Source organism: Pogoniulus pusillus, chromosome 5 (genome assembly GCF_015220805.1).
Source record: "Pogoniulus pusillus isolate bPogPus1 chromosome 5, bPogPus1.pri, whole genome shotgun sequence".
Taxonomy (NCBI): domain Eukaryota; kingdom Metazoa; phylum Chordata; class Aves; order Piciformes; family Lybiidae; genus Pogoniulus; species Pogoniulus pusillus.
Window position 1 is genome coordinate 35,064,368 of NC_087268.1, and position 21,487 is coordinate 35,085,854.

The following is a 21,487-nucleotide window of genomic DNA, read 5'->3' on the forward strand; positions in this document are numbered from 1 at the left end:
ATCTCACAGGTCCTAAGCCCACTGCATGGACTATTTCTCGTTTGATTTGATCAAAGGCTGCTTGTTGTTCAGGTCCCCACTCAAAATTGTTTCTCTTACGAGTCACATCATGCAGAGGTTTGACAATCTGACTGAAACCAGGAATGTGTAGTCTCCAAAATCCCACCAAACCAAGAAAAGAAAGTGTGTCCTTCTTACTGGTGGGAACTGCCATGGTAGAGACTTTGTTGATCACATCCTGAGGAATGTAACGGCGACCATCCTGCCACCGCACTCCCAGAAACTGAATTTCTCTGGCAGGTCCTTTGACCTTGTCTCTCTTTATGGCAAAACCTGCTTGCAGCAGAATGTCAATGATTTTGTTACCTTTCTCGAAGACTTCCTCAGCAGTTTGGCCCCACACAATGATGTCGTCAATGTACTGGATGTGCTCTGGAGCTTTACCTTTCTCCAGTGCATTGTGGATGACTGAGTGACAGATGGTTGAGCTGTGTTTCCACCCCTGAGGCAAACGGTTGAACTGGTACTGGATTCCTCTCCAGGTGAATGCAAACTGAGGCCTGCACTCCTTTGCTATGGGAATAGAGAAGAAAGCATTAGCAATGTCTATGGTTGCATACCATTTAGCCTCCTTCGATTCCAGCTCGTACTGGAGTTCCAGCATGTCTGGCACAGCTGCACTCATGGGTGGCGTCACCTCGTTCAGGGCACGAAAGTCAACTGTCAGTCTCCAGTCGCCCGTAGGTTTACGCACAGGCCAGATGGGACTGTTGAAAGGTGAATGAGCTTTCTCGATGACAGCCTGATCCTCCAATTGACGAATCAGCTGATGAATGGGCAACAAAGAGTCACGGTTAGTTCTGTACTGCCTATGATGAACAGTTTGAGTTGCAATTGGCACTTCCAGGTCCTCTATGTCATGATGTCCCACAACTGCAGATTCATCAGAAAGTTCAGGTCTAACAGACAATTTCAATTTATCATCCTCAATCTCTACAGATGCTATTCCAAAAGCCCATTTATGACCCTTAGGATCTTTGAAACAACCTTGTCTCAAAAAGTCAATTCCCAGAATGCAAGGCGCATCAGGACCAGTTACAATAGTATGTGTCTTCCACTCTTTACCAGTTAAACTGATCTCAGCCTTTACCTTAGTTAACTCTTGAGATCCACCAGTGATTCCAAAAATAGAAATGGACTCTGTCCCTTTGCAATTAGATGGCAATAAAGTACACTGAGCACCTGTGTCAACCAAAGCCCTGTATTTCCGAACTCTTGAACTGCCAGGCCACCTAATGAATACATTCCAATAGATTCAGTTTTCTCCACTATCCCTTTCCTCCTCCTGGCTGGAGGCAGGGCACCCCTAATGCTGAACATGGCATGTAGGGTGTACACAATGATTGGTGTTGTTGCGAGAGGAACTGCAACTGTTGGAGCAATTGCAGTTGCTCTCAGGAGCTGAAGAAGTGACAGCTACCTTTCGGGCATTACTGCCTCTGTTTCTGCCACTCTGCAGATCCCTGACTCTCTTTGAAAGAGCTGAAGTAGGTTTACCATCCCATTTGTTCATGTTCTCCCCGTATGTGTCACGCAGAAGTATCCACAGTGACGCACGTGATTGCTGCTGTCTGGGTGGAATTTGTCTCCTCCTAGGCTGGAATTGCCTTGCAGGAGGTGGGCGTCTGTTCCTGACTGCAGAAACATGCACCCATTCAGATGATGCAGGAATGGTATCCTTTACCAGATTAGTAATGTTTTTAAGATCCTCCTTCAGTTCTTTCATGGTATCTTTAATCTCTGTGGTCATAGTTTGTATGGCAGAGACTAGGCCAGAATGTGACAAGCTGTCCTCAATCTGCCTGAGCTGATCAGTGAATTCACCAACAGTGAAAGACCTTCCATTATCACTCCTTGCTAGGAATTTACTGGCCAAGATGTTAGCATAGGATGAAGGAGCAAGCTTAATCAGCTTCTTCATGAGACCTGTTCCCAAAGGAATATCGTCAGGCTCATGAGTACCATGATCTCCATAAAGCACTTCCTTCATAGCAAACTCCTTCAGAAGCTTAATTCCCTGCTCAACGGTGTTCCACTTCTTGGCAGCCCATGGCAAATCATCTCGGGAAGGATATCTCATAGCCACAGCCAACAGAAGGCGTGTCCACAAGCTAACCCTACCAAGAGGACTTGCTAGGTGTTTGTCCACTCCACTCTCTTTAGTGAGTGGTCCCAGCTGCTTGGCAGACTTGTCTCCTACCTGCAGAGCATTAGCACCAATGCCACGGCATCTCACTAGCCAGCTTAAGATTGGCTCACCTGATTCTCTTGTGTATTCCTTCCTAACTTCCCTGACCTCTCTGAGTGGATCCTTGGAGCCTTGGATGTCATCTTCCTCCTCTTCTTCCTGTTGTTCTGGTGGTGCCTGGCCTAACACAATCTTCCTCATAGCATTCCTAAACTCATTGGAACCATCCTCTCTCTTGGCAGCTAACCTCACAGCGCTCCTCTCACTTGAGTATTGTTGTCTCAGCACATCTACAAGGTCTCGCAGACTAACTGCCTCCTCTTCCTCCTCTTGCTGCTGATCACCAGACGTCCCCTGTCTTACATCCTCCTGCGAACCACTCTTTGTTTTAGCTTTTGCCTTAGCAGGTGCCAGAAGGGCCTGAGCAGCAACAGACTTGGATGTGTCTGCTGGAGGATTTGAATTTTTAGGAGTCTGACTTGGAGGGTTTGAATCCTTAGGGGTCTGACCTGGAGCATTTGAATTATTGGAGGTCTGACTTGGAGCTTGTGAGTTCAAATCTGCCTTGCTTTTAACAGGAGGATTTTTATTCTGGTCTGCTGGCTGGGGTTTCGAATTGGCTGAGCTGGTGTCATTATGATTTGGACTGACTGGGCTAGCGTTACCAGCATTAGCGTTATTATCATTAGTGGGATTATTTGCCTGTCCTCCTGGGATGCCTGCCAACCCTGACTTGTTTTGATTGTTGCTAGGAACATTCTGATTTTGGGTACCTGCCTGTGCTCCTGAGGCTCCTGCTAAACTCTGTGGCTTGTTTTGGTTATCCTTATCATTGTTTACGTTATTGGCAGGAACACTGGCTGTGTTCCCAGCACTTGGAGAAGGAGGGGCAGAGGCTGGCAAGGGGGAAGCCGACAACTGTGTTCCCTTGTTTTGCTGTGAAAGAGACTGCTTCTGAGACACAGAAATTTTCCTAGCTCTTGCAGAAGCTGGTTTTGAATTTTTCACACATAATGCCAAAATTAATATGAATATTAAAATCATGAGGCAAATATTAAAAATTGTGAGAAGAAAAACAGTTTTACACGAGCATGTACCTATACAAACAGTTGGAATTCCTGTCTTAGGCTGAATAACTCTCATTAGAGCCATATTTAAAGCAGAATTTCCATTGATTGTCACATTATTGACCAGAGCTCCAGTAATGTCCTTGGTAATATTCTCAGAGATATTAAAACCAGCATAACCAAGAATAAAATCACCCCAGCTCCAGAACATATCTGAAACCTTAGCTTTAGCCTTATTATAAGCCAGATCAATGAAATAAGCAACAATTTGAGCTTTTATCCAATTAAATGCCAAGTAAACAAAACCAGACCAGAGCAATGCACCAACCAAATACAATAGCTGCTTGATTAGCTTCATCTTAATTCCCAGAGCTAATTTCCACTCACTGAAATATCTAGCCCCACGTTGGGAAAGCCAATTAAAAAATGTGATGGTTTGGGGGTTACCCCGCCCCTCCCACTCTTTGTATTTGCCCCAGCTAACTCAGACGGCCTCTGGGAATATAGATGAAGCAATTTATTTACAGCTAGCAGAATTTACAAGCAGCTATTTACACTATATACAGTTATATACAATTATATACAATTATATACAAAGGATAAACAATACAAAAGCACAACTCCCCTCCCAGAAACCAAGGTCCCCAGGAGGGGCTTTCAAACCACCCCAACACCTCCCCCCGGCCCTCTCAACCTTACCCCAGTTCTCAGGAAGAAAAGAGGTGCAGCCAAGAGGTTAGGGAGCAAGGTTAGTAGGAGCAGGGTTAATGAGATGTGACCAGGTCTAAGGCCAAAGCAAGAGAGAGAAACAAAAATGGAGAAAAAGTCTTTCTTCTTCCCAGAGTTCTCAGCGTAACTGTGAGAGAAGTTGACATCAATTGTTTTTCATTTCACTGCCCGTTATCTAGTTCTGTTACCAAAACATCCCAGCTTGCTTCAAACTAGCACAAATGTCTAGCAATAAGACAAGAGAGAATGGTTTTAAGATGAAGGAGAGTAGATTCAGGCTGGATATTAGGTAGATGTTCTTCAGTACAAGGGTGCTGTGACTCTGAAATAGGTTGCCTAGGGATGTTGTGGATGCTGCCTCCCTGAGGATGCTCAAGGTCAGGTTGGATGAGGCCTTGAGCAGCCAAGTCTAGTTGTGAGATGTCCCTACCATGGAGTAGATGATCACTTAGGTCCCTTCCAAACTGAGGCATTCTGTGATTCTGTGATATGTCAAAAATAAGGGTGACAGGGAAAGAAGGATTTTGCTCTCTTTATACACCTTATTCACTGTCATCATCAAGGAGTCAGCATGGGCTAGAGACCACTGAGGTAGAACACAGCAAAAGCTACACCACTTTCTGCAATCGAGATTTCATTTGTTTATTTATTAATTAATGCTATTTCTATATCTACTTCCACTGAAAATGCTCAGCTTACATAGTAAGTCATTCCCTTAATATCCTTGGGAAAATAAATTAATTAGTCAATCACAGTCTGAGATACTCCTCAGTATAGATAAAGACTGCAGAAATTATTTCAAAATACTCAAAAGCTTTGGAAGAATTTGAGCTGAAGTCATATCACACTGCCCAAGGCAATATTGTTCATGCTTTTATTCCAATAAGGTATAATTTCCTGATGTGTTTGAAAATGCCATGCAAATTCATGGGAGGGCTCTTCCTTGTCAACTGGTAGATGATATTATTAAATTGTTCTCTGCTTGAAGTCTCCATTTTTATAGAGAGGAATGAATATAGTTGCAAAGCATCACTATAAAGCAGTTAAATTTTATTTTGATTCATAAAATTTACCATATTGAGAGCTTCTGTTGTGACTTCTACTTTCTTTCCCTCTTATCATCTTCCACATCTACACAGTTAAGAGCCATTTGATGATTTCTGCATTCCCTTTTGTATTATTATTTTGACAACCCAGACAGTAGTATCAAATTTTCATTCAGTGAGGGAAAAAAAATGCAATTTTCATGAAGAATAGCTAGATTAAATACTTCCTGGGTGTTTCACACTGCTTAATAAGAACTGTGATGGTAACTGGAGTCACAAATGACAGGGGAAAGGGCAGAGGAGTGCTGAATTAATCTCTTGAAAACTGTGAGGATTTGGCAGGTGTAGAGAATGAAACTGAATGAGCTTTTCCATTCCTTTCTGTGGATATATCTCATGCACTGTGACTCAGAGGATTCAGGCTGTGTACTCAGTCTGTTTTGACAGAAAGTAGGTTTTTAAAAATCACATGTGTTGTGCATGTATGAGCGAGAGAGAATGAGGGGGAAGGACACTGTGGGCATATACGCACAATAAACATAACTTTATCTTCCAATAATTTTTCCAGTCGCAGTAAATACTGTTCATAAAATTAAAATTGGATTTATGCAATAGCACAGCTAGACACAAGTCAGCTAGTGCAATGACCAGGTGTCATGGTTATTAATTATGAATCATTTTTCATTGGAGTGGGCTGCCCAAGGAAGTGGTGGAGTCACCGTCCCTGGAGGTGTTCAAAAAGCCTGGATGAGGCACTTAGTGCCATGGTCTAGTTGATTGGACAGGGCCTTTTATGAGGACATAACGAGCTGGATAGATGATGGTGGAGCAGCGAATGTGGTTTATCTTGATTTCAGTAAAGCATTTGACACTGTCTCCCACAGCAGCCTTGCAGCTAAACTGAGGCATTGCGTTCTGGATGATTGGGTAGGAGGCGGATTTGGCACTGGTAGAAGGAAAGAAGTCAGGGAGTTGTGGTCAATGGGACAGAGTCTAGTTGGAGGCCTGTACCTAATGAGTCCCTCAAGGGTCAGTACTGGAACCAGTACTATTCAATATATTCATCAATGACCCGGATGAAGGTGCAGAGTGCACTATCAGCAAGTTTGCTGACAGTGGGGACAGGCTGGAGAGCTAGGCAGGGTGAAATTGAATGAAGTTCATCAAGGGCAAGTGTAGAGTGTTGCACCTGGGAAAGAGCAACCCAACATAGTGGTATAGGCTGAGGACTGTCCTGCTGGAGTGCAGTGAAGGAGAAAAAGACCTGGGGGTCCTAGTTGGTGGAAGGTTGACCATGAGCCAGCAATGTGGTATTTTGGCCAAGATGGCCAATGCCATGCTGGAGTGTATTAGAAGGGCTGTGGTTAGTATATTAAGAGAGGTTCTCCTCCCACTCTACTTTGCCCTGGTGGGGCCACATCTGGAATGCTGTGTCCAGTTCTGGACCCTTCAGTTCAAAAAAGACATGGAACTGCTTGAGAGTCCAGTGTAGAGCCACAAAAATTATTAAGGGAGTGGAACATCTTACAAAGAGAGACTGAGGAAGCTGGGGCTCTTTGATTTGGAGAGGAGGAGGCTGAGGGGTGAGCTCATTAATGTTCATAAATACATAAAGAGTGAGTGCCAAGAGGATGGAGCCAGGCTCTTCTTGATGATGACCAATGACAGGACAACAGGCAGTGGCTGGAAGCTGAGGCATAGGAAATTCCATGTAAATATGAGGAAGTTTGTTTGTTTTTTTTCACTGGAAGGGTGACAGAACACTGGAACAGGCTGCCCGAGGAGGTTATGGAGTTCCCCTCTCTGGAGATATTCAAGACCCACCTGGATGTGATCCAGTGTGATCTGGTGTAGATGATGCTGCTCTGTAAGGGGGATTGGGCTAGACGATCTTTTGAGATCTCTTCCAACCCCTGATGTTCTGTGATTCTGTAGTGAATTGATCTACCCAATTAATAATTTATATCTAGTGATTTTTATAAGAAGTTTTGCCTTTAGAAGGCATAATTAGCATTTTCATTAATAAATGTTTTATGAATTTAAGGTAAGCTACCAAAACCAAATGCAAAACTATCACAAAACATAGAGTTTGTATTTCATACATTTACGACTTCTGTTACAGAATCACAGAATCACAGAATACTGGGGTTTGGAAAGGACCTCCAGAGATCATTGATACCAAACTCCTGCAAAGCAAGACCACTTAGGGCATGCATCCAGGAGAGTTATGAAGCTCTCTAGAGAAGGAGATTCCACAACTGCTTTGGGCAGCCTATTCCAGTATTCCATCACTCTCACAGTAAAGAAGATTTTTATCATGTTGAGATGGGATTTCCTGTGATTGAGTTTATGTCTATTGCCCCTCATCCTGTCACTCACTTGGTATCACTGAAAAGAGACTGGCTTAATCCTCCTGACAGCTACTCTTCAGATATTTGTAGCCATCGATAAGGCACCCTCTCAGTCTTCTCTTTTTCAAAGTAAACAGCCCCAGGTCTTCTTATACAAGAGGAGCTTTTATATATGTTTTACGTGTTTAATGAACCTGAAGTTTCTTTAGATGAAGACAGAGTATGGGGATCAGAAGTTGGATAAGTATCAGCATCTCAACCCAAAGTGGGATACAACCTAAATCTGATCCAGACAGAACTCTGAAAGTCTTGGTTTCTGTGTAAGCCCTGCTGGCCAAAACAGAGCAAAGTGGGAACAGCATATTAAAAGTCTCAATATATACTGGAGATAAGGCTGAAAGGGGCTGCAATAAAAATGACACAGACTGGGAGGGAATTATCAGAGAAGTTGATCTCAGGAAAAGGTATAGCTACACATTCTTTTAAAATGTAAGCAGGAGTTCAAACATGATACACAGCTATGGACACGTTCATGAGAACAGGAAGCTGATGTGTACCAACTGAGACTGGATAAATAAAAACATTCACAGAAGTCTATGCCTGCATTATTTACTTTTGCTCTTGAACAAACATTTATTTCCTGATGCTTAAGTAGACATATAGGTTTACTCATTTTCTTGTTACTATGTGTGATGTGCTGTTCAATATACTCCCTATAAACTGAAGTACATTTCTCAAATGTTGTAGTCTTATTCTATGAAGACAACATGTAGGTTCATACTAAACAGGTCTACAATGTTATTGATCAGAAAGTAACACCTGCAAATGTGTGTATCTTTATCTGTCCCAGCGTTCCTGTCTATGATGAAGAGAGTGTGCTCACTAATTAAAAACAGAAAGCCAATCACTTTATTTCTTTTATTATTGTAAATGTTAGTACAGCAACCAGACATTAAAAATGCAGTGTTTATTTAAATACAAAAAAGTAAACCTATAACCAGATCTTCCTTCTAGTTAATCATTAACTGTGGCTAAGAAATTAAATTCATTGCATTTGTAAGCAAGAGGAGGCTCAGGGCGACCTCATTGCTGTCTACAACTACCTGAAGGGAGGTTGTAGCCAGGTGGGGGTTGGTCTCTTCTACCAGACAACCAGCAATAGAACAAGGGGACACAGTCTCAAGTTGTGCTAGGGGGAGTATAGGCTGAATGTTAGGAGGAAGTTCTTGCCAGAGAGAGTGATTTGCCATTGGAATGGGCTGCCCAGGGAGGTGGTGGAGGCACCATCCCTGGAGGTGCTCAAGAAAAGCCTGGCTGAGGCACTTAGTGCCATGGTCTAGTTGACTGGCTAGGGCTGTGTGCTAGGTTTGACTGGATGATATTGGAGGTCTCTTCCAACCTGCTTGATTCTATGATTCTATATGATTCTAAGTTGTAATGAAAAAAAAAAATCTATAGAATCTAGTAGGCAAAAGCTACTATAAAGAGATAACAATGAACCATAGATTAGTGGTGAAGACTTCACTTTATCATCCAGCAACCATACCCATACTTGCCACCATTGAAAACAAGCTAAAAGTTGTGTAATTCTAGAACTAAACTAATACACTGAAATTAATTATACAATTTAAGCTGTTGTGACATGAATAAAATAACTGATGAGATGAAACATACTGAAGTCAAACCATACTTTCAGCTAGATTACTCTCTTCAGGTGTCAGGTTCTGAATTTTCAGTAATTAAAAAGTTAATCTAAATTTCTTTTTTTATTAAAAGCAGGTTTAGGAAGAAGGAAAGTAATCAGCTGCCTACATTGCTTTTCAGCCAGTGACAAAGGAAAGGTAGTTGCTAAGATTTTCAGACATTCTGAATGAATGCAAAGAGGAAATTTTCATGAAATAACAAGCTAGATAGCAAGTATCTAGCCAGTAAATAATGTACTTCAACATGGATAAGTTCAAAGCAAAATGGTAAACAAGCAAACCTCTCTGTAATCAGACATACAGGTATTTTGTCATCTTTATACCCTGGTATCAAATCCATTTCTAGAGTATGATCACATGTAAAACTCTTCTGTGTTCAAAAAAATAGTTTAATTCCTGTGACAAAGACCTTTACTATGAAAAGAATAGGCTAAAGAATCTAAAATCAAAATGTATATTTTGCTTTTTCATTTAGATAATGATAGTAATTTTAGTAATCACAGATCCTGCAGTCAAGGCTACACAGCATCAGATGACAGCATCTATAATGTATTCCTTTTAGCTCCCTAGTACAGACATCAGTCCTCACTGTTGCCTATTTACCTGCCAGTCTACACCTGGTCTGTTTAGGAACCCAAATGTGTGCTTTAATGCTGTGGTCTGGATAAGGCTATATTTGAAGGGAAGCAGCACCATCTATTGTAGCCTGGTAGCTTAGCTCTAGGTGATTTAAAGAACAGAGCACTCCTGAGCCCAGTTTTAATCTCTTACTTCCATAAGTTTTTTTTCCCAGACAACCTTCACATGAGGTTAGGATTTCTGTCTATAATAAGGTACAGGGATAGGGGTGTGTGGCATGTTCCCAATGAAAAGGGGCATCCAAGAAATATACCTGCTTACAAACTAAGATGAAATAATAGCATCACCTTAGTCCAAACTAACTATTGCTTTTAAGTGACTTGGCTGAGGCCTTAATTTCTGAGAAGGAGAATAGTCAGCAGTTGAGAGTATATTTTAACCAGGTAAAATTCTCTCAAAATTTACTTTCAGAAGCAGTGTTAAATGTAGGTGTGCAGGACAGTATGTTCTTCTAATAAAGACAGTGCTGTTGCCATTGCCATCCATCTATACTTCTGGTTCTTTTCTCTTTCCAGACTGTCTACAAAGCCTGGCTCTGTTCCCAGTATTTTGAAGTCACACAGTTTCACTGCAGCAACAGAATTCCTTGCAAGCAATACTGTTTGGAAGTTCAGACGAGGTGTCCCTTTATATTACCAGACAATGATGATGTCATCTATGGAGGACTATCAAGTTTCATCTGTACAGGTATAGTATAGAAAAGCTATTTTCACTTGTTTTAGTAAACCTGAATGTGAAGGAGAGTGTGAATAATGTTTCTTTTTTTTAAATTAGCTCTAACTGTGAGAGCCTGAAGGATTTCCTCGTCACAAAGATTTGTTAGAGGTGCTAGGATTTGAGCCCAGATTTAGTAATGCACATTTATGCAACAGCTTGCCACTGTCATTAACCTTGCAGAAAGTGCTAAAAGAAATTTATCCTAATATTTTTTAACCTGTAATTATTTTGTAGACGATTTCTATTCCTCTGTGTCATGCAGTCCTCGGAGAAAAGAAGTGCTATGTCATGCAATATTCAGGAAAAAAGACAGGTCCAGTTTTTAGTGTATTCACCTTTGTTCACCTGCATTCTCATGTCAGGTAAACTAAGAATCTGAGGCACAGCATTGCAAACTGAACAGCTCTTGGAAAATAAATGTCAAATGAAAAGTCTTTCACTGGTGAAGAATGTTAAGAATTCATTGTTCGCTTGTAAGGAGCTGATTTTTTGGTCTCTTCTTGAATAAAAGGTTTGGTTCCTTTTACATTCCATTCTGCTTCAAATACTATCCTAGAATGGTCCAGCCAAACAGGGCATGATAGGGAAGAAATATCTTTCATACAGATACCTCAGGTATCCTTGATACTTTTTACAGGACTGTCTGGGAGTCATCCACACAAAATTTCAGCTTTTAGCAATGTTAGCTGCAGATTTCTGGTTCCTGAAGTATCCAGTGAGAATTTTGAAGATATTTAGGCAACTTATTCCCACTAAATCAATAAAAGAGGCATTTGGACACTTTGGTCACTTGACAGCCTGGTCCAAATATCTGAAATTAAACAACATCCACCTTAAATTAAGGCTGCACTGGAAAGCTTGATGCTAAACGTATTGCCCAAGGTAAACTACTTAAAATCAGAGGTAAATATAAAACTCCATAAGTGCTCTATACTAACTGTCCCTGAGGAAGGAGTAATGTTTGTGACAACTCACTTCATCACATACCCCATGTAAGTCCTGATAGCAAAGCATTTACCATATTTCTTCGTCAAGATTGAGCCTATTCCACACAATTGAGCAATATGCATCCATATGCAAAAGACAATACAAAGAAATGTAAGCTGAGTTACAATTTGGTAGTCATCAATAAGGCAGTTGTGCTTAGCACTTCAGTGCAGTTCATAAATATTAATAACCTTCCAGTAACAAAATTAGTATTACTTAGTGAATTAACATAGGACAGTTGAAGTGAGAAACTTAGGATGCTTTTATTTACAACATGTATGCTATATGTGTGTTTGTGTGCATGTGTATATAAAGCTGTGCACACACAGAGGCATAATGGCAAAGAACATACAAACAATTTCAAGAAAGTCTTAGTAATTATTTCAGAAAAAAACTCTTAGGAAATACATATTCGACTTTTCACTTTCCTAATGTACAATTCCAAATTAATTCTGAAAACATATGAAATTGGTGAACTCATAATGTTTCCTGACAGTCAGTATTTCTGAGTTTGGGATGAAAAGCAGGTTCAGGGAAGGATTAAACTCGTTTTATTGCAGGCATTAGTCATGTGAGTGACTACATATAAACTCTGTGAGTAAGCTCTAACTAGAGTCACTGAAGGTCTGGTGTAGTCAGTAGAGCTGAGAGCTGCGCAATTCAGCCTAAGTAGACACCTGCACCTGACTAGCTTCTCCATGCCTTATTAATGGGTGCTGACTGCACTTTAATTGCTGCTGCAGCTACTCTTAGTTGCCAAGGTCTTATTGCGGATGCATAGGATCAGGGTGACATGAATCTTATCTCAGCAGTTCACTAATATATGGTTGAACTTTTTGCAAACTTTTGAGTCAAGACTCTGAGCCTAGCAGAGCAGATTTTGTATTCATAGACCCATAGGAATCAGTATGCTATCACTAGACAGTTGCGTGTGAGATGCTGAGGGGAGGTACAAAGCTGCAGTTCAAACTTTGCCTAGAATACAGCCCTATTGTAACGCTCTTTTAATTAGCAACTCACTGCAAGAGCGCTTCCTGCAATTAAACAATGAGAGAACAGACTAATATCTGCTGTGGGATTAAAGAATTACACTTCTCTACATCTTAGTGAAAACAGAATTGTATCATGCGAAGCACAGTGAGTCCAACAGCAGGCAGGGCTCTACCTAGCATAGCTTATGCCTTGACAATTAACTTCCTTCTGCAGAAAAGCAATTAAAAGAAAGTCCCCCATGTCTTGAGGGACCTTTTCTGCTGCTTTTTTCAGTAAGCTCCTGTCTTGTAGACATGTTCTGAGATTTCTAGTTGCCAATCCTGCTTTTCCTTGGGTGAGTGAAATTCATTGGCAAAAGCCAAAGGAGTCTGATCAAAAGTGGTTTTATTTGGTATTTATCTGTTATAGATGGTTGTGTGGTGTCATCATTTGACCTAAGTTCACTGTGAAGCTGGTTGCCATTGAACTCTGCTACAGGAAGCACAGCAAGAGCAAATTTTGTCCTCGTGAACAGCATTTTGCCACAACCCATCACTCATTTAAATTAGACTCAAATATCTCTCCTGCTCCTGACTCCAATGATAACCCATGGGGGAAAACGCTACAGGTTCTTTTGTGAAACGTTGACATACATTTTCAGAGAACTCCATCAGGAAGTGAATTCAGTTATGTCAGTATGTAATTTTTTTCCCCATGAAACTAATGAAAGTGTAGCTGACTAGCTAAGGAACACTGATAATTATAAAATATTGTCTGGAGGGCAAAACCAACCAAACAAATGCTCCTTTGCTAATAGAATGATTTGGTTCTGAGAAACATCAAAATGTGTGGATTCAAGGGGCTTTTTTTTGGAGTTTTTTTGTTTTGTTTTAAGTATGAATTTAGAAGCAATAGCTTTGTAATAAGGGCTTCTCCATGGAAACAGACTGTTTCCTCTAAGACTCATTAGAGATTAAAGTTAATGGAAAGACAGAGGGATTGGTTTCTCTAAAACATCTCAATTCACTGTGGAAGTGAGCAGGATGAATGTATTACATACTGTTTTCAAATTACAGCTAGGTAAAAGGTTAGTGTGGCTTCATGTTACCAGCTGGTGTGGCAATATGTGGTGGAGGGGCAGCAGCCCCAGAACTGAGGATTCTCTATGCCTCTACGTGCCCGGACTTGTTCTTCTGCCAGGACCCATGAGGCAGCAAACAAATTGTGTATCACACACACGCCCAGTCCGTGTACCCTGAGGTCTGGCAGGTGATGCCCTATTGGGAGGTCCAGGCATGTCTCTACTGCCTATTGGGGCAAGGTTTGGCTTACGGCCAACCTGATTGGTCACCTTTATATGTCCAACGAGCCACGCATCTCGGCCCAGAGTTTATAAAGAGGGGTGCACAGCAGCACCACGTGGTCAGACGGTCCAGACCGTTCAAACCGTTCAGAAGCTCAGAGCATTCAGACTCAGCTCTGATCCACAGCAGCACCCTGCTGCCCTGACCTGCTTGCGTGGCCTAGACACAGGATCAGGCCTTACTCACTTGCAAGCATTACAGAGGCTCAGACCTCATGCATTGATCTCAAGGCGCAGTCAAGCTACCTGCGAGCCCTTTGAGAAGCAGAGCGCATGCACACCTGCACCATACATATATGGGGAGCCAAGAACCCCCTGCCTAAGCCTAGAGCTATCTTGATTTATCTACGGAGCTCGTCTCCATGCAGCACGGCATAGACCCTGCTTGCCCGGCATAGATACTGCTTGCCAGCTGTACTGGAAGTCTGGAAAGGTCCAGGCCCAGCAGACCTTCAGTCTGCAAACCTGCAAACACAGCCTGCTAGCTGTGAGACCATGTCAGAAGCTACATGGACAAATGCTCCTCCTGCACCTGGGAATCCTGCCAGCTGATCATCCCTGGACACACGGCTTCCAGAAGTAGCAGCTCCAAGGCGGAGACCACACCAGGAGAGAAGGTTAGAGAAATTCTGTTACCCAGAGACAGGGAACCCTTATCATTTCCTGCAAGCCAGGACAGACTCCAGCTGCAAAGACCCCAAGTACTGGGCACACGCTGAGACAGAATCCCAGGAGGGTGATTAATGATTAATACTCAAGAGCAACACATCTAAACAAACTTTAATTCCTTTGTAATATAAGTTATCTCTATCTAAAGAGCACACACAGGTTCAGCCCCTACTGGGCAGACACTAGAGTTGTTAAGAGGCATTAAGCCTAAGGGAATTTCTCTCTGTCTATAGTTGTTCATAATTTGATATTTCCATTTAATAATCAATCCCTGTAAATATATCCCAAAGCTATTTTCATAACTTTGCAAATGAACCTGATTTCTTAGTGGTTGGGGGTGGTACAAATTTGTGTATATTAATTTTAATAAATAATTTTATAAAATATCAAAACCACCTCAAATTAATTTCTCACCTTCCCCTAACAGGGGAGGAATAGAGAAATCCCCTCCACAACACAATACAAAGCCACCGCTGCCCCTTCCTGTCCAACTATGGCTAAGACCTGAGGCTCAGAGGCACCTGCTGAGAATGGAGGCATGAAGAAAAGGCAGACAGGAAATGCAAAACTGCTATCCAAGTCTGGAATACTTTAGAGAGCATGTTGGGGAGGGGAAATTAATTGATGCAAGACGATATTTTCCAAAATTAATATTGTCTATTAATTTTGCTATACAGAACTCTCACCACCCCTGACCACTGATTTTAATAATATTCCGGTTCTTACACGGTTATGAAAACATTCCATGGATAATATCTACATTTGATATAACCAGCAAAATACATAAACATTAATTGAACTGGAAGAGACTATATCTGTGGTCAAATTCTGCTTGCCCAGTAGATGGGCCCAAGCTCTTTCTGCTCTATGGCAGAAGGCAGTAGAGAATTACAAAGAGGCATTGAGCATTTACTCACAAATTATTATTATTATCCACTTACAGAGGGCTAGCCACAGTCCTGACAGTGCCCAAATGCTTTCAGGGGTTTCTGTCTTGTTGGACCTTGAAGCTTGAATGTTCCTGGCTTCTAGGGAATGGACACAGATAATCTTTGACCTTGTCTCCTGGCTTCCTCTGGATGATCTGTGTGTATGCCCAGGGATAGGACATAGGCAGGACCTTCAGGTGCAGAGGCAGATGTGGTGCAGTCTCAGCACGATGTCACGCTGGCCACACAGGCCGATTGCGTGCAGACATCCAGGGTCTGCTCCTGGTAACTGGCGGCAGTGGAGTTTAGCAGGCAAGCAATAAGGCAGTGTGCAAGAGCAGCAGGGCTGGGCACAGCAGAGAGAGCAGGCAAAGAGCAGGGAACAAAGCAGGGAAGCAAAAGCAGGTTGCTCACCTGCCTATCTCCTTTTATCAATGTGGGCTGAGATTAATTGCCCTTTGGACACAGAACAGCCAATCAGGATGGCAGTTAGCCAAACCTTACCATATTAGGCAAAGCCACAGGCTCACTTTTCCCTAGTCTGGGAAAAGCAGAGGCCTTGCACTAGGCAGGCACAAGCTAAGTGTGTGCACCTTACACTACAGGACCCTGGGCAGGCCAGACTCAGTGGCTCCAGGTACTTTTGTGTCCATTTCTTGTGCTTGCCTCTCTGATGGAGCAGAAAAGCATGCCTAGGCAAGGCAGGACATGTGTAAGCCTATTTTGGGCCTAGGAGGCCTACCATGACGGAGCAGACTTTAGAGACAAGTTGTATTGCTAAGGGCTTTATCTGTATTGATCAAGACTTAAGGTCTTTTTGTGCCTTGTAACAGAAAGGAGCCATCACCTGGCAACAACTATCAAGCAGGAAATCCCAGACACACATTCACATTCTCTACCTGTGCAATAGATGTCATGGAATTAACGGAGCATGTTAAATTCCTCTGTGAAGGAAAGAAAAGGAATCTATTGAGCAGCAATAAGGCAGAAATTAGCTTCTTCCAGAACAAGTATGGCACCCTCTGGTACTCCATAAGAGCACTGTGGATATTCTATACACCAATTTTTGGTGAATATCAGTAGCATATTTTATGTGATCTGTGCAAAGTAGCACTTCCTCAGAAAATTCTTCTCCTTTAAAGAAGAATATTCGCTAGAAATGAAACTGCCTGCATGCTTTATAGCCCATACTAATGATTCTAAGCCTATACTGAGAGTTATTGCAGAGAATTCTCACCAATCTGTAGGAGTTTGCTGACTAACAAATCTCAACAAAGGTATTGGGAACAATTATTTAAACTACAGCTTGCTCCCAAGGGGTTGATGTGTGTTTGGGTTTCACCATCAGGTTTAGCTGTAAAATGTCTGTTGCAAAGCAGGTGCTATGATTTCAGTACAATTTGAAAAAGCTATTTTCCTTGAGAAAAATGTGATATGTAGAATGCATCACAATCTATGTTGCAAAATTCAAGAAGATAATATCTCTGAATTCAATGCACTTTATGTTGTCCTTATCAAACTCCACAAAATGGATATACTTGATCCTAATTCTTACTCTTAAAAAAAATTATAACAATGTGTCATTTGCATCCTGCCTACACATCTTAGTAGGTCCTAATATATCAAAATACTAAGCTAATGTAGACAGAAGGACAAATCCCACTTAACGTTTGACAAGCATGGTTGAAATTGTTACTATCTATGGATCAGCATGCAAGGAGAGTTTGACATTGGGTTTGTTTTTTTTTCAGAACCTATTGATTAAATAGCTCTTTTTTTTTCCTTCAGTCTAGTTTTCTTCTAGTGTTGAATATTGGGGATTTTCTATAAAATACTGTATCATAATAGGGTCATTAGCTGCAAACATTATTCTCCTATAAAAACAACTCAGACAGTTAAGTTGTTGATATCCCTGCACTTTCAATGGTGGCATTGATATGTATGACCTTTCCTTTCACATTATATTACAACAGTCAATCTCTGTTATAGCATATTCTATAACATGTAAAAAAACCGGAGGTGGGGAAATCCAAGCCTTCACTAGACACAAGTTGCCACGTCCTTATCCTGTATTTCAACATAACAGAACAAAAGAAAAGATTCAGGGTGTATTTTTGAGAGTCAGTTATATACTTATCTTTCTGACTTGAAGCAATTCAATGTTTTACAGAGATAACACTGATGTTTATACCAGTAGGAGAAGATTGGCCCTGTACATGTGCCAAGAGAAAAAAATCCATGCATGCTGAAGAAACACAATGAAATTTTCTTGAATGGGGACACATACATGTGATAATTTTATATCAATATTATGAAAATATGATTTGCTAATGTAAAATCACTGGATCACATTAATTTCAATCAAATTATCAGTCAATGGCAAGTATTTACATAAAGGGTATTTATAAACGCAGAGTTAAACAGTTTAAGGCAGTCAGAACTTGGAAAATAGGAAAGTGGAAAACAGGAAAAATACTAAGTACATGCAACAGGCAATACGAGCTCTGGTCACAAGATGAACCAAACAGGCTTGCTGCATGAGGCCAAATTAGCCAAGTCTTGTAATTTATAGAAAACTAACCCAAAACTGTGCACAAAGGGAGTTTTCCTGTCTAAAGACCCTTCCAAAAACCCACGGTTATAATCTCACCAGTAAAAATACAATATAATTCAAAGGCAGTGGGGAGGAGAGGAAAATTGAGTCACTGTAAGTGAATGCGGCAGACAAGTGGCCTCTGTGAAACAAAAGCTGTGAGTCGTGCTGCTGCATAGAGGAACACAGTTAATGAGCCACTAATAGGGCTCCAGGGCGCCCCTGGGGATTCACTGAAGAATTGCCCTAGGAATTGCAGAATGGCTAAGAATGGCTGAGAATGGCTACAGAGTGAGTCACAGAATCGCATTCTTTGGAAACATTCCCCTATTAATTGCATTTTGGAAATGAAACTGTCCAATAAGCACAAGTGTCAGGAGTTTGGCCAATGAATTCAAAGTGTTGTACCTCACCTGAGTGACACATATATTCCAGACAAGGCAATAGGGCACGTGTTTTGAGCTGCATGAGACACCCTAGATGTGGTGCTGGATTGCTACTTCTTAGGGCAAGCTTACTGGAGCCAACCCTATTGTCTGTTCTTTCTGTTCCTGGACCCTGCAACGAGAGGAAGAGGGGCAGTGGCCAAACTACTTTAGCTGGGTTTTCTACCCTTCCAGGGCAACACACACAGGAAAATATCTGAGAAACAAATATCTGAAACAGTCAACAACATGCAGTGATAAAATTAAAACACAGCAACCCAAATGTCCTCCAGTAATTGGAATGGAGTCTGAAATGGAAATCAGACTTTTCAAAAGAGTTGAACAGGCTTATTTACCAGTTTAACAGTCATGTTTTTGACTAAAGAATAATTTATTTATCTTTAATCCTTCTCCTACATTTAATTTTATTACTTTTTATAATATGAAGAGTACATATCTGAACAGAAGCATCATAATCTGTCACAGCCATAGCAATTTAGAACACAAGAGGACCATCTGGATAAGATCGAAGAGTGCTGGCTTCCTGATTAGATGTAAACAAGCAGTGAAATCTAGTCATATAATACCTAATGTGTTCTCTTGCCTTCTGTAGTTGGAAAATGTTAATATTAAAATCTCAGAAATAATTCCTCAGAAAGAGAAATGTCATGCAGAGTGTTGGTGTTCACTGATACAATGATGTCACGCTGGATGGATCACTTTTGGCAGACATTATTTACTTTGAACTTCAGAGTGAAATGGATCATTTGAAACTTCTGGTATGCTACATCCACTTATCTGGTTTCTTCCTCTAGTTCATGGTCTTTTTTCAAGCAGAAGAAGTTTAGTATGCCTCTCAAAATAACCAGAAGTCTATGTTTGAAAGGACTGCAGTTTAGACATCTGCAGATATAAGAAGAGGAAAAAAGCGTGAGATAAAATAAGATCTGATTTATTTGCTTCCCAAAAATATTAATGTATGACAACAAATTTATCAACCAGACCAATTTTCTTCGATAGAAAATAATATGGCTCTGTAGCTCTTTCTGTAGCAAAGAAATCAAGTTGTAGGCCAAGTTAAATCCAGCTACAAACAGAACACATCCTGAGAGTGTTGGAGTGAGGTGTGGAAATGCAACCACTTCTTTTGCATACTGGTTCCTGTGTAAAAGACATGAAAATTCTCAATCAGAGACCACTGAATTCTCTGAGTTAGTTGGTGATCTATCTGGTTGGCAGACTGTGCATGCATAGATGGTACTTGTGATTTTAGGGGTTTTGTGTAAAAGCTTACTTGTAGTTTGCTGCTTATGTCCCAAAGCTGTTTCCACACAGATTGAATATGATGTTCATACTGTTTCTTCTTTTTCTTTCAGTATGATTCAGCTGAGCAGGATACCTGGGATTTACCTGTAACCATGTCTTCATTAACATAATCTCAGTCAAATGATAACCTTAATTCTTGCATCAGCATTTACAACACACACTCTCTACATGTTACTGCTGTGTTGAACATCAAAATGTAAAAAAAATTCAGTTACACAAAAAAGAGATAGCTTTTACATGACTTTTTTTCCATGCAACATCTGTCTGCAGGATGCCTTAATAATGAAAAGTAACCTGGCAAATTCTGGATCCTTGATTAAGATCAAGGTCTAAGAACTTCCATATGGGATGAGATTTCTTCTGGTGAAATACAGATGAGTGCTGGGAAAAGCTGGGATATGGATGTCCAGGGTTGAGCATTTTAAGTGAAAAGTATATTTTGAGCTGGTAACAGTTGATAAGTTGCTCTCAGAAAACATGAGTACCTAACATCCAAGTAGTACAGAGTAATGATGTCTACAGACTCAAATAAAGAAAAAAAAAAGGAAGAGTGAAGCCTTGGTGATTTAGGACCTAAAGATATTATTTTTATTTCTTATTCCAGACCCTGTGTCTATATACAATATTTTAATAAAACAACAAAGTAGTTTTTTTTCTTCTTGATTTTCAAAGGCTAATGTAGCAAATTTTCCAGGGTTTCTTGTAAGTCAGGTGTTTGTTACTGTCTGACTGAGTAGATTGACTAATTAGTTTTAAGGAGTCAAAACTGATAGTTATGGCTACAAACAAGTATGTAGTCAAGCACAGTAATGAAATTTTATGAGTAAAAGCTCTAACCAAATTTATCTACATGCTCTGAAACTCTCATATGAACAGTGGTTCTTTAGCTGCAAATTCAAAACCTAAGCTCAGTTCCCAAATTGATATTGTGAATGTGGAGCTGCCTTCAATTTATTGTTTAAAGTCATTAAATGCCTATGTGTTATCTAAATACCTTTTGATTACCAACTTGTATATATAGGGTTTAATTTCAATAGTCTGGGTTTCCCTATAACAAAAAAAGCAGAAAATACTTGTTTGAGTAGCAAAAATCCTTGTTGAAGTCAAAGCATTAACCATTTGTTGTGGAGGCAGGGAATTAATGTGGCTGAATCAGAAATATATATATAAAAATAGAATTATTTTATTTTCCTGAAACTCCACCCCCAAAACTATATACAGAAATTAATTTAGTTTAATTAACAGACTCAGTTTGATTGAGAAGATCTTACAAGGATACTATAGATAAATTTTGCTATTTTGGAAGTCAGAAAATGGAAAAAGCTAAGCTATAAACACAGATTTCCCAGTTATCAATCAGGCTGAGCAGAACCTTTACTAACAGGTGACCAAGGCTGTCTGAGAAAAAGAGTGGTCCAGATACTTGCCAGCTCTCTCTCTTTCAGAGGACATCGGAGGCTTGTTAGGCCAACTGAGCTTGCACAAAGGATGCTTATGATGGGAAGCTGTCCAAAGCAGGGATGGTCCTGTCCCTCAAGAGCTTGTCCTTTGGAGTGCCAGGGGACTCTTTCTGCAGGAACAATCCAGGCAGGGGAGAACTCTAAGATGGGTACCCCAAGGCAGGAAGGACCCCAATACCTTCTCTGGACAAATAGATGATTTACCACTTCCTAGGCATGAAGACCACAACCAATCCCCAGCCTGATTCCAGCGTGGGCATCTG

At 40.8% G+C, this 21,487-nt stretch overlaps 1 protein-coding gene across 1 annotated transcript in view; it reads left to right on the top strand.

Moving 5' to 3' along the window:
- NALF1 (NALCN channel auxiliary factor 1) overlaps positions 1-21,487 on the top strand; it is a 525,223-nt gene that overhangs the window by 497,063 nt on the left and 6,673 nt on the right. The window contains exon 2 of the mRNA XM_064143774.1: positions 10,299-10,470. Within this exon, the coding sequence (XP_063999844.1) occupies positions 10,299-10,470 (172 nt within the window). The remainder of the gene's footprint in view (positions 1-10,298; positions 10,471-21,487) is intronic.